The sequence below is a fragment of the Tupaia chinensis genome, unplaced genomic scaffold (assembly GCF_000334495.1).
Source record: "Tupaia chinensis unplaced genomic scaffold, TupChi_1.0 Scaffold143823_1, whole genome shotgun sequence".
Taxonomy (NCBI): Eukaryota; Metazoa; Chordata; class Mammalia; order Scandentia; family Tupaiidae; genus Tupaia; species Tupaia belangeri.
The window spans coordinates 272,373-288,328 of record NW_006203673.1 but is presented as its reverse complement, the minus strand read 5'-3'; the positions used below and the strand labels follow the sequence as shown (position 1 = coordinate 288,328).

General features: G+C 55.1%; 1 protein-coding gene across 2 annotated transcripts in view; it reads right to left on the bottom strand.

Moving 5' to 3' along the window:
- PPP1R7 (protein phosphatase 1 regulatory subunit 7) overlaps nt 1–15,956 on the bottom strand; it is a 31,041-nt gene that overhangs the window by 14,784 nt on the left and 301 nt on the right. Inside the window, exons 2-10 of one of the 2 annotated variants that reach the window (XM_014582805.2) lie at nt 14,410–14,538; nt 10,935–10,990; nt 10,258–10,323; nt 9,665–9,795; nt 8,745–8,907; nt 7,061–7,177; nt 5,988–6,092; nt 2,674–2,760; nt 1,049–2,048 (exon numbers count right to left, since the gene is read on the bottom strand). In XM_014582805.2, coding sequence (XP_014438291.1) covers nt 2,022–2,048; nt 2,674–2,760; nt 5,988–6,092; nt 7,061–7,177; nt 8,745–8,907; nt 9,665–9,795; nt 10,258–10,323; nt 10,935–10,990; nt 14,410–14,538 — 881 coding nt within the window. In that variant the 3' untranslated portion in view covers nt 1,049–2,021. Of the gene's footprint in view, nt 1–1,048; nt 2,049–2,673; nt 2,761–5,987; nt 6,093–7,060; nt 7,178–8,744; nt 8,908–9,664; nt 9,796–10,257; nt 10,324–10,934; nt 10,991–14,409; nt 14,539–15,956 lie in introns of those variants that run through there. The other variant, XM_006165169.3, reaches the window with a different exon arrangement.

Below are 15,956 nucleotides of genomic sequence, written 5' to 3'. Positions count from 1 at the left end.
GCGTGCGCTCGCCAGACAGACAGAGAGAGACATAGAGACAGAAAGCGAGAAATCACCCCCCAGGGGGGATGATCACGCTGCAATCCCTTCTCCTCCATTCTCCTCTCGGGATCTTGGGCACGCACGCACACGCGCCCGGCGTGAGTTTTAAGCCACCGGGTCCGGGACACGAACTGCGGTCGACTACGTGGGAGTCCAGCGACATAGCCATTACGCTAACTGCTGGTTCCCTCCTCTTATTTCTCGATGAGTAGGCTATAACAACTTTCCCTCTCTGTCTCTTTTAGGTAAGTGCAAGCACCCTATACCAAAAATTCAAATAAATAAATAAGAGATATTCCCTATGATAAAGGACTAATTCATCAAGAAGACACTACTATCTTAATGTGAATGCATCAGGTAACAGACCTTGAAAAATACAAAAGCAAAACAAAACAAAACTGATGGAATTGAAAAGACAAATAGACAATTATGGTTAGAAGATTGCAACATCCTCCTCTCAGTAATTAGAAAAAAAGAAGAAATGAACATCGATAATCGATTTGGGTTATTAAAAACTTACTAGAACTGCTTTCCTATTTCTTTGTTTGAAAATGAGTGCCTCTCAAATATGACACGAGCATGGAACTGAACAAGTTCCTAGTTTGCAGCTTTCCTTCCTGGAAAGTTGTTCCTCACTTACAAAACGAGTGAGCACTACTTTATCCTCTGGATGTGCTGGCAGTCGGAGCAGAGCAGAAAGCAGGCTGGACACGATAAAGGACTGCAGACTCTGGCTGTGGTTCCCTGCCTTTGCCAGGAGAGCTAAGACACAAGATTCACCTGAGTGTTACAGGCCAGGCACCATCACTCGCCAGCCTTCCTGCTTCCCTGACAGCTGGGTGTGCAGCTAGCCTGCCAGGACCTGCTCGGGTGAACACGTTTCTGAGTGGGGAAGGCTGTGGATTAGAAATAAACGCAATAACAAACACACACAGACACACAAGTATAGAAAAGCGAGGATCGGGTGGGCACAGCTTCTCTGATGGAGAAGTTGCGACCAGAACCAGCCTCAGGTTTATTCTTTCAAAGGGCAGAAAATGGGGGAAGGGGAAAATGGAACGCAAAGAGAATGGGGGCAGAGGAAATGGAACGCAAAGCCAGCTGTTGGATGTACATCATCTGAAGATGTGAAAACGACTGGCGCCATGTAATTTCTCTCATCTTTTTGGGGCAAAATCTGACAAACACATGTAGCTTCCTAGTGCCCAGCAGCATCGGGTACCGATGGCAGGAAGACAACGGTAATAGGCAGACAGCGCTTTCCTGTGTACGCGCTCTCAGCAGCCATTGCTAGAGTAGCTCACAGAGCAGCCACGCATTTCTGCATGGTCTTAAAGGTCTCGTTTCCTCAGCCTGCCCTCTACACTGGCTCCTGCCTGTGGTCTTAGCACTTGATACCTCATGTTCTGTGCTTTGGTAGGGCAAACGAAAGAAACTGTAAGTTTCAAAAACAATGCTTCAGTATCAACTTGCACCCCAAAGCTGCTCCTTAAAATTTCTGCCAGGAACCTTTTTCCCAATTACCCTGGTGTTCTATTCTGGACTTCTTATTTCTGTTGTGTGATTTTCTCTGTGGTTCCCTGGCTTCTTTGGATCCAACTCCTTACACTCTGACCCAACCACCAGCCACACCTTTCTTCAGGTCTGGGCTGCATATAGACCCACGTGGGCTCATGGGGTTCTGTCTGGCCTGAGGCATCTTTACCGGCTGCCAAATTCTGGTTCTAGTCTTCCCGGACATGCTTTGGTGCTACGTCATGACATGACTGGACCTACTGCTATCAAAAAGGGGCAAGGGACATTTGCTCAGCAGGCCGCTTGTGTTAGGGAAACTTGGACAGGTTTTTAAGGTGAACAAAGGAAAACACACAGGATAAAGGCAGAATCAGCAGCACAGCTAGACAAGGAAGAACAGTGCCTTCGACTTAGCAAGAATCTTGAATCAGACTGAATGCATCGAGAATATTCAGTTCATAGCATCACACGGAGATACACGTGCCACAGTCCTGTAGGAGGGAGACGGGGAAGGCAATATGCCTGAAGAGCACCCCCAGTGGAGTCTGCACACCCAGGACATCCACTCAGGGGTCATCTCCCAGCCCCTTTAGAGGCGTCTCTTCCCACTGGTTCTGCAGTACTACTCCTGAAGCCTTGTCTCTATCTGTGAGACAAGGTATGTTCCAGGATGACCAACTGCAGAAACCCCTCCAGCACTGCCTTCTGCTGTGCTGGGGCATACCTGCCCCGACCCTGGGTTTGGAGACCTTGTAGTCCGGGGTAGTTCTGGCTGTCACCACATACGTACACGAGTGCTTCTCAGATGTCCGTGTGCACCACGACCACCTGGGAGCTTACGTGTCTTCTTCAGCTTGCGTCTGAGCCACGGTGGGCCAAGACTCTGCAGCCCCAGCAAGCTCTCCTGAATGCTGACGTGTGGCCCATGCGCTCAGGAACAAGGCCACAGACCACACCTATGCAACTCTGAGAGCCCAGCCCACATCTCCACACACTCCGGATCTCTCAGCACGGAGCTTCACAGGACTTAGACATCCCGGTGTTCATTCATGACAGTTCACTCAGTGGGACTTGTTTATTCCGAGTGTTATCGACCCCAGTGCATATTGAACTTACCCAGAATTCCTGTAGCTCTGTTAGGTGGCTGATATTTTCAATCTTTTTTATTCTATTTGATGCAATGTCCAACATCGTGAGTTTGTTCTAAAATAAGGAAATAAAATTGTTCCTGGATTACCTCAATTCAACAATGACTGTGTGACCATGCACAGAGTGACAAGCGCCAAGCTCCATGCTGAAGGGCAAGCCACCCTCTTTGCCTTCACAGAGTGGGAACATGCTACCGAGGTGGGGGGCGGGGTCCAGCCTGCCTCCGGCACCCCAGCCCTGGCTTCGGCGTCTCCACATGGAATGCCTATGGCTACCGCACTGAGCTCGTCCGGCCTGACTCCGGCCCCCCAGCCCTGGCTTCGGCGTCTCCACATGGAATGCCTATGGCTACCGCACTGAGCTCGTCCGGCCTGACTCCGAGAGCCGTGTGCTCCCCAACCTCCCGATGTAGGACCCGTGAGATGGGACTGTCGGGGAGAGCACAGTGAGGCCTGGGGCTCTGGGCTGGGCACCAAGGCCAGTGACTTAGTGCTTATCGTGAGGAAGTGGACAAAGGCAAGGGACCTCTGAGCCAGGATCTCCTCACTTAGTGAACAGGTGGGCACACAGCCCAGGTCAGGGGGGCACTCTCCAGCCCCAGGCCCAGGCTATCGGCAGACACCCCTTCAGCTGGCCAGAGGCCACCACAGAGGGTGCAGAGGACTGAGAGCCCGCATGCGGGGAGCAGATCTCGTGCTGTGGTGGAACCCACAGTGGATAGGGCTGACCAAGGACATCGTGCAGGGAGCCCTGATGTCCTTGTAGGGGCAGGTGTTAAACCAGAAGCACTGGCTCCCCACAGCCTCTCACTGAAAACTGTGCCTCACACACACCAGAGAAGCTAGGCAATACTTCGTTATGTCTAGAGTGTTTCAAGATTCAACAGAATAACTCTGCCGTGAAAACTGTAACTTGCAGTGTTTTCCTCAATATATCTGATCAATTCAACTGGCAAGTCCTCCAAGACTCAGGAGGAGAATGTCACCTGCTGCCAAGAGCCTCCGAGGCGAGGTGCTGACTCCCCTCCTCAGGGCCCTAATTGCTAATCCTCCCCTACCAGTCACTGATCACTGAGGGTTCTTTTCCTCTATTTTCCATGCATTCCAGTAACCCCAGATCCCAAATCCTCCCAAGCTTTAAGGTAGAGTTAAAAAACATGTCTTCATAAAATAAAAACAAACCACAGGCCCTCCCCAGAGCCTGCCGTCAGCAGCCTGCGGACTGAGCAGCACTCCTGCCGTGACTCTGTGCTCTGGGGAGGGCCTGCCACTGCCTCCCACTCCGGGGAGCACACGGCCACCTGAGGCTCTGCAAGGCTGGGCACAGGTGCAAGCTGAGGCAGTTGCTCCAGCACGGCATCGTGTGCCCATCTTGGCCCAGGGCCACACGGTGCTGGGAGTGTGAGTACCTGCGGAGCAAAATGGGCCCAGGAGGGCTAAGCGGAGGGTGCGCCCACATGGCAGCAGGGCCGGCAGGGCCGCTCAGCAGGCACTGCACCTTCCATGGTGCTCGAGGGTCATCTCAAGAGCAGGTCAGAAACCAGACAGGCGGATGTGGGCCGAGCCCCACAAGTCCATGCATGGAGGCTCAGCACAAGGGACAGAGAGCTAACGGGGGCTCTGGCTGGCAGAGGGGCTGACCTCAGCACTCTGGGATCCGTCTCACACCCAAATCCCTCTCACGTCTCCCTGGGATGCTGGGCGATGCTTTGGAAGCCCACTGGAAGTAAACCAGTAAAGCTTGCTTCAAAACAAGAGGGCAGCGTGTGGAGAGCGGCACACCAAGGGCACAAAGTCCCACGAGGCCACCAAGGCCCTAGCAGCGGGGACACTTCGACCACGGGGAAGAGAGTGACAGTGCAGAAGCCACCTCCAGAACTCACCTGGGCCAGACCCCGGGTGGCCCGGAGACGGGGCCGGGGTTAGCACTTGCCTTCGCAGTAAGAGGCATATTTACCTCCTGGCCTCCCCACAAGACAGGCCCCAGACTGAGCAAAGCCCTGATGAAGACATGGGGGAGGCTGTCCCCATGTCTGTAGAGGAAACCCAGAAGATTGCCCGTGGCCCAGTGAGCACCACAGTGGCGCTGCCACCTTCAGCTCAGCATGGTCTGCCATGCTCTGTTCTGTCTCAGAGGCCCGATGGCAGGTGTCCCCCACGGTCATGGTGCCGTGCTCTGTGAACCCTGTGCTGCTGCTGGCGCTCCTATTCACCTGAGGCTGTGCTGCCCATCCAACCCCTCTGCAGCAGGCCCACCTCCAGCACTCTGGCAGCTGACCACAGGACTGGCAGAGACAGGCCTGGAGCGGGAGATGGCTGGGCCATGGCGTGCACACCCTGCCCTGCCAGGTGCCAGGGTCTCGGGAGGCAGTGCCACTGCTCCAGTCACAGCCCCACTCTTGGCAACGCCTTGCAGAAGTGAGCACCCGGCTCACATGCTGGTTTTGTCAACTCAGTGTGACCAGAGTTGGAGCAAAGTGGCCAAACTTTCCCCAGAAAACTCTGAATTCCCTGAGTTTGTGCAGTTCTTGGTGAACTGAAATCCAGAACACGACGTCTCCCCCAAGGCTATGTCACTAGGGGCAGAAGGCCCAGGTCCGAGGCAGGAGGCCAAGGTGCCTTCCATGCAACTGAGCACGGCGTTTACCAGGAGCAGTGGCCAGGCTGAGTGCACTGCTGGCAGTTCAACAAAACAGAAAAAAATCCAGTGACGTTGAACGAGAAAAAGTATTTTATTTGTCTTGGATACTGCACTGAGGAAAACCAGGTGGAACTGTAGTGTCTGAGAAGAGGGGGCTTCTGTGCACAGGTACCTCTCAGTGGTCCCCAGACTGGGCAGAAGGGCTGGGAGGGCAGGGGGAGGAGGGGGAGAAGGTGGGAGGGAAAGCTGGGAGGAGGGGCCGTGGCAGGGCTCCAGTGAAGAGCCCAGCAGCCTTGGGCCCTGGGGCTAAGAAGTGGGGTGGCTAAGAAGTGGGGCGAGCCAGCTGCACTGCGGCCTGGGGCTGGGAGTGGACTGGGTTTGCTGGCACGTCTTCCACAGTGCCCAGAGAGCGTGCGCGCAGTGAGCACCACTCGAGAGGCACCTGCCACGTTGGCCCTCTGACTCCCACTCAGGGCAGAGGGCACCTGGGGAGAGCTCCCTCGGTTCTTGCCTCTCCATCCGCACAAGAACGTGGGCCTACCTGAGGCCAGCTTTGGAGGCCGGCGGCCCCTGCCCCCACCGCCCCGCTGCCCTGCCCCTGTCGCCGCCCTGCCCCTGCTCCAGAGCAGTAGACATCTTACATTGTTCTCCAGGCCCTCGATGACCTCGATGCCGTTGTGGCTGAGGTACAGCTCCCGCAGGTTCACCAGGCTCTGCAGACCCTCGATCTTGGTCAGCCGGTTGCTCTGCAAGAGGGGAGCCGACAGTTTAGCAGTCAGGGCGGCCACGAGGACCATGCAAAGGCTTTCAGAAAATGAGCTTGCCTGTTTTTTTTAACAGAATGATTTAACTTTGTTTATTATTATTATTATTATTATTATTATTATTATTATTATTATTCAATCTGACCAGAAAGACAGAGAGAAAGAGGAAGAAAGCAAGCCACCAGGTCCAGGACTCAAACTGTGGTCAGCCATGTGAGAGTCTAGCACCTTAACCACCCTGCCACCTGAAGGCCCCGGAAAAAAAGCTTTCTTACTGTCAGGGAGAAGTCTAAAAATAGGGCACTGAATTTAAAATGTGCTAGAATGGGACCTGGGTAGAGAAAAAGATGATCAAACTATTCATGCAGGAGACTTACAAGGTTTTACGTAAATGTGCTTTTTTTAGATGTACTCGGGGAGGGCTTACCTGAATTTTAAAATGCCAGAATTAAACATTTTAAAATAAACTGATCCTGCTTTCTTTTAGTACACATTACAATTCAAGTTAGACATGCGGGCCCTCTTTTCACAGATGTCTGTGGAGTACCCTTCCCGCTGGTGTATGGACCCACCACTCCAGGTCTGGCCCAGAGCCCTGGCACAGCTCACCTCCAGGGTCTGATCAGTTTCTGACGGAACGGGAGCACGAGCCCAGGCACACTCAGGGACTGCCAGTCTCTGCCCAGGCCGCAGTGTAAGCTCTGGCCACGTGGAGGCCGTGGCTTCTGTCATGAAGTCAGGTGTGCTAGGAGGACTTGGAATGAGCCTGGTCTGCCCAAGACAGCCCTTCCGCTAAGCAACCTGACACCAGCTGGGGGAGCGTGACCTCAGTTCGGTGTGTGCGCGTGCACAAAGCCTGTGGGCTCCGACATCTCAGTGCACCCTGCCAGGGAGGAGGAGAGCTGCCGCGGGCTTGCGGTCGGCTCGGGCCGGAGGGCGGGGCTTGGTACCTGCATACTGAGCACCGTCAGGTTGGTGAGCGCGTCCAGGTTCTGGAGTTTCGTGATTTTGTTCTTCCCCAGAAACAGACTCTCCAGGTTGCTTAGTGAGTCGATGTTCTCAATCGCCTGTGAAAAGACGGCACGAGGTGAGCACGGGCAGCTGCGAGCCGAGGGGACGAGGCTGCCTGGAGTGTGGTTCTGCAGCGACCTCTCTGGGACTGTCTGCGGGACCCAGCCGCAGAGCTAAGGGGTTTGGGGACAGCTGAACACTTGTGGCCTGGCCGAGTGCTTATGCAGCCGCAGCTCTGCACTTCTGGCCATTCTCTGATGCCGTGCTGTCACCATGCAGTCTCTGCAGGAGCAGCATGTTGCCAGCTGGCACCAGGTCTTGATACTGGAGCGACTTCTCAGGACCTTGGGTCACCAAGCGCCTCGTGCTCAGCTTCCAAGCCCTCCTCCACTGCTCTGCCCACTGTAGTCACTTGAGCCTGTCTTCAAGCCTAAGCCCATAGGTGGCCCTTGTTGCCCCAGCTGGCCGCCCAGCTGCTCCCTGACTTGACCTCAGTTTCCTTCCTCCTCTGCCCACATCACTCACGTGGCATTTCAGTAGACAGAATGACCCGAGTCCAGCCAATGAGCGTGGTCCAGCACATGCCAAAGGGGCAGCTCACCCGCCCTCACGGCACCCAGGGCCGGAGCCAATGCCCACCTGACGTGCCCCTTGTCCCTCCACAGTACCCTCGTAAGGTACTGGATGCAGTGGTGACACCCAGGCTCGCTAGTTTTGAACGCGTGCTCTCCCCATAACTATCGGCTCCTGCCGAGATGCCACTCCGGGCCTGGTGTCCTGCCTGCTCTCTAGCCCGGCGTGTAACCACGATGACCCCTAGAGGACAGAGGGAATGTGGGCTCAGAGACACCTGCCTCAGCTGCCAAGCAGGCCTGGCTGGGAGCATGGCCTGCTGCAGGACCCTGTCTAGGGTGCCGGGCAGAGGCTGCAGTGGCCTTGGGCTGACAGCAATTCCTCTCTGCCATGGGGACCCCTCCTCTGTCTAGCAGCCCCCCGCGGGGCCCTCTAACAGATGCCACGGACTCTTCCTAAGGCTCCAAGTCAGGGTCATGGCTTGTCTTTGTGTCTGTGGACCACACACGGCTTCTGAAGGGCTCTCATTCCCACCCTGCCCCATTCTTCCCAGGTCAGATGCGTCCTGGGGAACGGGAGATGTGGACTGGCTAGGGACGCACCTGGGGGTTGCTCAGCCTTCCATGGCTTGGTACCATGTTCTGGGGCACCTTCTAAAGCCCCGGAGTGGCTGTCATTCCCTGCAAGTGACCACTTCAAGGTTCCTGGGCAAAGAGGCCAGGGGGAGACAGTGAGCCTGGGCATGATCACAAGACGCAGTCCGGGGCTGGTCAGTTCACCCAGGCCAGGTGCCCAGGCCAGTCTGGGGCAGGGTCCTGATGTGGACTGAGTGTAGCTGGGCTGGACGTGCAGAGGAAGGCTGGGCCGCATGGCACGGGCAGGTGTCACAGTGCTGAGGCCCAGGTAGCACGTTTCTGACAGAACAGTAACTTCCTGCTCCCGGAGGAAGTCACACACAATACCGAAGCCTGCCACACACCCCCACGCACAGCCAGCCGAGAGCTGCCTCTCCCTCCCCAGCAGGACACACACCCGTGGCTGTGCTCCTACCCGGATGCGGTTGGACCCCAGCTCCAGCATCTGTAGCTGATGTAAGCTGCTTATGTTCTCAATTTTATTGATTTTATTGTTGACCAAGAAGAGTTTCTTCAGTCGTGTCAGCTTGTCGACCCCTTCGATGGTCCTTAGTAGATTAAAAGAAATATCTAGAACCCTAGAAAAGAGCAGAGAAGGTGTTTTTTAAAGAACTGTTTTATTTTAACTTTATTTATTTTAATTTGACCAGAGAGAGACAGAGTGAGAAAGAGAGGGAAAGTGAGAAAGCAAGTCGTCTGGTCTGGGACTTGAACCATGGTCGGCATTGTGGGAATCCAGCGCCCTCAATCACCACGCCACCTGCTGGCCCCAAAAGCAGAGAACATTTTAACAAAATGAGCAGAAAACTCAGGGTTTCACTTGGAGATGGCACCTGCTCTGGGGGCTGCAGCTGACGGGGCAGGACTTGCTGTTGCCCTGGTTCACGCTGATGCTGCCATAAGGCGAGGCTGCTTGGGGAACGCCAGTAGGCTGACGCCCTGGCCCCCGGGACCGTATCTGGGCAAAAACCACACTTCCCTCAGGGCTGGTCTGCACTCAGCAGGGACCTGAGAACTGCAGCAGGAAGAGCGAGCGAGCGAGAAGGGGCAGGCGTCCTCACAGACGTCCAGGCCTGGCCTGGTCAGAGGGGCTGTGCCTCCCCATCAGCAGAGCATGCTCACGGTGCTGGGCTCCCTGCTCCCTGACTGCAGAGATGAGCCGGAGCCCCTCTGCCTCCCCACCCAAGGTCTGCTTTCGGAGTCAGTGCCCAGCAAACAACGGCACCTCTGGAGCCCTGAACTTGGCGTAGACCCCTGGGAGCCAGGGCGGGGCCCAGGGGCTGACCCTCCACCTGGGCCTGCCCACCGCCTGGTGTCCTCGGGCTCGTGACTCACTCCAGCTCCGTCAGCGCCTCCAGGTTTTCGATCTTCTTGATCTGGTTGTCATAGAGATCCAGCTCTCGGAGGCTCTGCAGCTCCTCTAGGTTCTCAATGCATTTGATTAAGTTCTGACGGAGGCAGAGAGTCTAGGGGACAAGACGGTGCCAACTGTTAGCAGGGGACAGACGAGCCTTCCTGCTGGAAGGGGGCCCGCCGTTCTCCTTCTGCTTTCCAGGGAGAGGCAGCTGGGCAAGGCCCAGGCCAGTCCTGCGCTGCCTCCCCTGAGCACGGCCAGGTTCCAAGCCAGGCCGCCCTCTGGGGTGGGAGCCTGTGTCATCTCTTGGCAGTATGGAAGAACCCTGTGGGCTCAGTTTGGGACTATGAAGGTAGGCGAGTGCTTACAGGAACGCTCAGGACTGAGGCTGGCCCGAGTACCAGGCTGCGCCAGGCTCCTGGACTGGGATCGCCTCAGAACTGCCTTCTGCTTCCAGGGGAAACGCAGGTGGAGCCTGCATGGGGCGGGGGCACGGACTCTAACCAGGACTGACTTCTCTATTCTCTTTGGGTGTACCACGCAGTCGCTTACACAAGGACAGAACTCCTCTCACCTTCACTTTCTTCAGCACCTCGAATCCTTCAATTTTCCCAATGCGGTAGTGATTCAGGTCAACATCCTGAAACAAGGAACCCAACTCAGGGATGGAGAGGGCCTGCTGGGGGCGGGGACGAACGTGGGAAGGCAGGGCGGGGCTGTGCAACGATGAGGCAATGCGGGTACCCTGCCAGCTTCTGGGGTAGCTGTACTGCTTACAACTTCGTGGAAACTGACCGTTGCAGTGATAGGCGCCTGGCACCTTCCTTCCCCACTGGCCTGCTTGAGCACAGAACACAAGGCCAGGCTCCGGGGAGGTGCATGCCCAACATGCCACCCTCAGGGCTCAGCCGAAGGCCCGAGGCCAGCGGTCAGGCTGCACGTGGGTCTGTCCTTGTGGCAGACTTCCACATGCATGCTTTCCAGAGCTTGGGGGTGCTGGGACCCCACCATGGGTGACATGTCCTTGGATTCGTGTGACTTATGATTTGGGGCAACCTCATCTGCCACACGGTTTTCACTGCTTAAACAGAAATGGACTTGCAAGCGCTAGAAGTGAGCAGTCAGGACCTGGGATCTGACCCAACCAAAGGAGGCTCAGGCGACTCTCCATTAATCTAGTACCCTCTTAGCAGTAACCTGCCAGTTAGGGTGGTCTGTCACATGGCCCCTGGACTTGGGGGGCAGCATTACCTCTGCATCGTGGTCTAGGTTAATGGTCTCCATGTCCACAGGCAGCTCGTGCTCTCCTGGGAGAGGAAACGAGAAAGAACAGCCCATCAGAACCTACCATGGAGGGCACGGCCTGGGCAGTGGCTGAGACCTGGGTGGCATGGCTCAGGAGCAGGCCCATGGCAGACCAGCAGAGAACCACACCGAGAACTGGGAGGCGTGGCGGCTGAGGCCTGTTCCCACAGCGCAGATGTCCGAGCACTCTGGGTTTCCTGAGCTCAGCTGTGGGCAAAGGTCTCCAAACCTTCACCTGCACCCCTGAAATTTCCAGGAAAGGAAACGTAGTTGGAAGTCATGGCAGAAAGGAGGACGGAGGCTCAGCAGGCCATGGGTGAGCTGGTCAGCCTCAGGAAGCACCAAGCCATCTCTGCGGCCAGCTTCTCATGATGCCCGGCGCTGGTAGCGGCCAGCCCCTGCCTGCCCACATACTCTCCTGTTTGTGGCACTAAAGTAGGCCATTTCAATATAGATCGTGTCAGGCACATCAGATGTTCTCGGGTGTGCCTTTTACTGCTTTGGAAAGTGGCCTGGCATCTACAAACGCTCCTCTGCAAAGAAGAAGCAAAATGAAGCATCGCTTGAGACAGGATCAAAGCGCCTCACTGAATAATTTAAACCACTTCTTAGCTGGTGAACTGACTCCAGCAGAGAAGCCCGTTTGAGTCCACGAGGCCTCTCTCCGTTCCCCGCAGCCCTTCTCATTTCATTAGAGCCTGCGTAAGCATCTCTGTCAAGAGGACCGAGATGCGCATGGACATGCACGCACAGGTATGCACACACAGCATGCCCACACACACACGAGCCCTCAGGACACTTCAAGAGCAACAGTGGTGCCTCCGTATCACCGAGCGTCTAGCCATCACTCACACTGCCCTACTATCTGACTTCCTTCTCCATGTGAGCGCGGCCGTGACGACACGGTATTCCTCTTAAACTTCTTCCCTTGCAATGTTTGTTCTTTCTTTCTTTTCTCTTTTTAGTTTGCTATATGGCATGTACGCTCGCCAGAGACAGAGGGAAAGTGGGAAACCACCCCCTGGGGGGATGGCCACACTACAATCCCTTCTCCTCCGTTCTCTTGGGATTCTGGGCATGCACGCATACACACCTGGGTTCGGGACACAAACCACACAGTCGGCCACGTGGGATCCAGCACCTTACCCCTACACCACTGGCTGGCCTCCCTTGCAAGGTTCTGTTGGGAGAAAAGACGCGGCTCACCTGGCAGTGTCCTGCCAGCCGCTCTGCATTTCCTCACTATCTTACCCGGGTTCCTACTACCGCACGGCTCCCCTACAGCAGGGCTGCATTTGCTCCTCTGCGGGCAGCACCCACAGCTGCAGACTTCACCCAATGCCGGCATGTCCCAAGAGTGAGTGAGTGGCCTGTGTGTCAGCCAGCCTAGCTCCTTGGTGGGAGGCCTCAGAGCTTCACAAGGGACCAGAGAAGTAAATAAAAGGAACCGGGCGAAGAGCTACCCCCAAGTATCCACCTCACTCACAGCCAGCACACACTGGGAGCTCCAGGCAGGATCCCGGAAGAGGAACTACAATGCAGGCAGTGTTGCCTAGTGTCCAAAGGACACTGGGCCTGAGGGGGCACTGTGGGCTGGTCAGGGGCCAGTAGGGGAAGCTGGGGCGGCCCCAGGCTTTACAGGACACTGGTTTGCATCCCGTCCAGCACTACCTCCGGGACAGTCACTGCCCAGGACAGCCTTCTCAGTGTGGCACATGTCAGTCACTAGTCTAAGGAGGGGGAGTAGGCAAAAGCTCGCAGCTGACGGGTCTGAACGTGTGTCATTTGAACCAAGGACCTAAATAAAACGCGGGAGCTAGTCCTGGTCTCTCAAAGGACTAGGAATGCACAGCCCTAGAGTGTGTAACCAGCACACTCTGGAGAGGAGCCCTTGCATTAGACAAGCAGGCTCAGGGGCCAGCCTGCACGCTTTTGGGCGAGCCACGCTTCTGTGCCACTGTCATCATACGTGACGTCAGTCACATGTCGGACTGTGCTCACGAGCCAGGAAAAGGCACACGCAGCACTCCGCCAGCTCTCAGGCTCCCGAGGCTGCCGTCCCAGTTGCAGGTCTGATCACGGCCGGCACTCGGCCTGTGACGAGCCTGACGACGACACCGCTCCCACCCACAGCGCCCCCAGAACATACTCTGAAGTTCCCAAGTACACGCACGGTGCTTTTGTGGTAATTTTCTTTTGCTTGAAAATTAGGTTGCTATAGTTACCAATCGTCTTTGCTGGCACAGAGAACATGATGTTATTTTAAAAATTCACGTTTCCTGTACATTTATTTTTATGAGGGTAAATATGCAACTATTAATATCTGAAAACTGCATGCACGCTGTATACGGACCTAGCAAATGCAAACTGTACAGATCCCGCTCATGCCTGCGGCCCAGAGACCCTGGGTGACTGACTGATGCCGCTTTTTCCTTAAACAGACAAAATGATGTGTTCATGTTTCTAATTAAAAATAAGGTTTTGGGAACCAGCAGTTAGCGTGATGGGTATGTCGCTCCCACGTAGTTGATCGCGTGTGCATGCGTGCCCAAGATCCCGAGAGGAGAATGGAGGAGAAGGGATTGCGGCGTGACCATCCCCCCTGGGGGGTGATTTCTCACTTTCTGTCTCTATGTCTCTCTCTGTCTGTCTGGTGACGCATGCACCCTATAGCGAAAATCTCTCTCTCTCAAAAAAAAAAAAAGGTTTTAACGTGTTTACTATTGAGACATTTACTTTTTTCACCCAATAACATATCTTGGACACCTTTCTGTATTCATGTGGTTTCCTCTTTCTTTTTGATGCAAAAAAGGCTCGTGCCACAGTCAGGAAGAGGAAAGCCGTCAGCACGGGCTGCATGTTTACCCTGTCCCCAAGTTTATTCTGTTGTCGCTCACTAAAACAAAAGGAGGATATTAGGCTGCCTTCCACAAAATATAAAGAAAGAAAGAAATAAAAGAAAGAAATAATTCTTAGAAAAAAAAAAAAAGGAAAAAAATAAGACTTACCTAATGCTTAGGCACCTTGGAAATGGCTCTCCCGGTCTATAAACCTGGTGAGGTGAGACAGAGACAGCCTTTCCAGGAGTAGAAAAGCCCCTCTAACAGTGGTAGGACACAGAACACAGCAGTCAGCTGCCTCACGTGGGCCCTGCTTTCTGAACACCTGGTCCGTACTGCAGTCGGCTCCTCCCGGGTGCCACCCTGCCATCAGTGCTGTGAGCAGCACTTGCCGTCAGTGGAGTGAAAAGAACGCGTACTTCCTGCGAGTGCCACAGACACGTCACTGATGAGGTGTAGTCCCAGCCACTAAGAGCCTCTCCCCAGAACCAACAGGATACCATGTCGTGGGGGGACAGAGCATGCACAGCCCAGCCAACACCTGGCCACAACACACACGCCCCCTGGAACCCGGCCGGTACCTTCTGGGTCCTCTCCGCCCCGCTCCTCGCCATCCTTCAGGCTCTGCTCGCTGAGGTCGGCCACGATGCCACTGCTATGCTTCTTTCCTTCCTCATCGCCCGACTCTTCGGATTCGACCCTCCTGTCAACTGAAACCACACACAGTGTAAGGGTTCCTACCCACTTATGTGACCATCTGAGCGTCACACCACAGCCAGAAGCCCCACTCTAAGTCAAGAAGACTAACTGCCCCACAAACAGGTCATTGGTGTTAAATGACACTGCATAGAATGCTATCGACTCAAACTTTTTCAAGTCTGGCAAAGTGTCTTTTTAAATTAATGATTAAATATGGCAGGTTGGTAAAAATTCTTTGGCCAGGGTTGGTACAATGCACAGACCTCAGAGAACAACAATCAGGGTTGAATTAGAAAAGACACACAAGCCAGGTGGCCCAGGCCCAACCTACAGTTGATACATATTTATTTTTAAGAGAGATTTTTTCTATAGGGTGCGTTCACTTGCCAGAGACAGAGAGACAGAAAGTGATACATCACCTCCCAGGGGGTTGGACATGCAGCAATCCCTTCTCCTCCATTCTCCTCTAGGGATTTTGGGTGCACACGTGCTGGTGTGAGGTTTAAGCCACTGGGTCTGGGACTTGAACTGTGGCTGACAACGTGAAGTCCAGTGACATAACCATTATGCCATCCACAGCTGATACTCAGTGGACAGGTGTTGCCAGACTCAGGACACTCTGGCCCAGGCTCAGGGAGAGTTCTATAGGGAGCAGTCTCTGTGATGGTCGCAGGAGAGGAGGGGCTCAGCCCAGGAAGGGCAGTCCAAGTGACACCAGGGCAGCTGCTCACCCTGCCAGATGACGGCCGAGGGGCTGGAGCAGTGAAGGCCCGCCTAGGGGATGTGGTCCTGGGCAGTGGTGGCAGAAATGGGGGTGCCTGGGCAGTTCAGATGCCGAGTACAGGAGTGAGAGCTCATTGACTAGCTGACGGGGAGGTGGGAGTGAAGCCTGGCCTGTGTGGGTATCTCACCGGGAAGACAGCAGGCATGCCAGAAGACGACAGCAGGCATGCCAGAAGACGGCAGCAGCAAGGAGGATCGGGGCTTCCGTGCCTAGATGCGGGGTACCAGACGCCCAGACCCTCAGTATCCTCCAGCAACAGCTCTCTCCACATGAATGTGCCGCTATGTCCTCTGGAGTAGCTGACCCTCCCACCCCACACCTGGTGGGGAAGTCGTCCTTAGGGGTCCAGCCTCCAGCTGGCCTAGGGCCCTGGGGCGGCACTTCCGCGGGAGCAGGTGCCTCTCTGGGCCTGCCTCCTCGAGCCCCGAGTCCCGACTATCTCTTCAACTGGAGGGGAGCTAGTCTGCATGCGTGCGTACACACACATGTACAGTGGAACATACATGTGCACGCAAGTCACACATACACACACGAGTAATTTTTCAACAAAGTGGAGGAGAGAGAAAGCGAATTTAGTCTTCCTGGAGCTACAACGGCCTGTAAACGGGCCCTTCTATGACTCGGCCTCCGAGTGCTCGCGCCCTC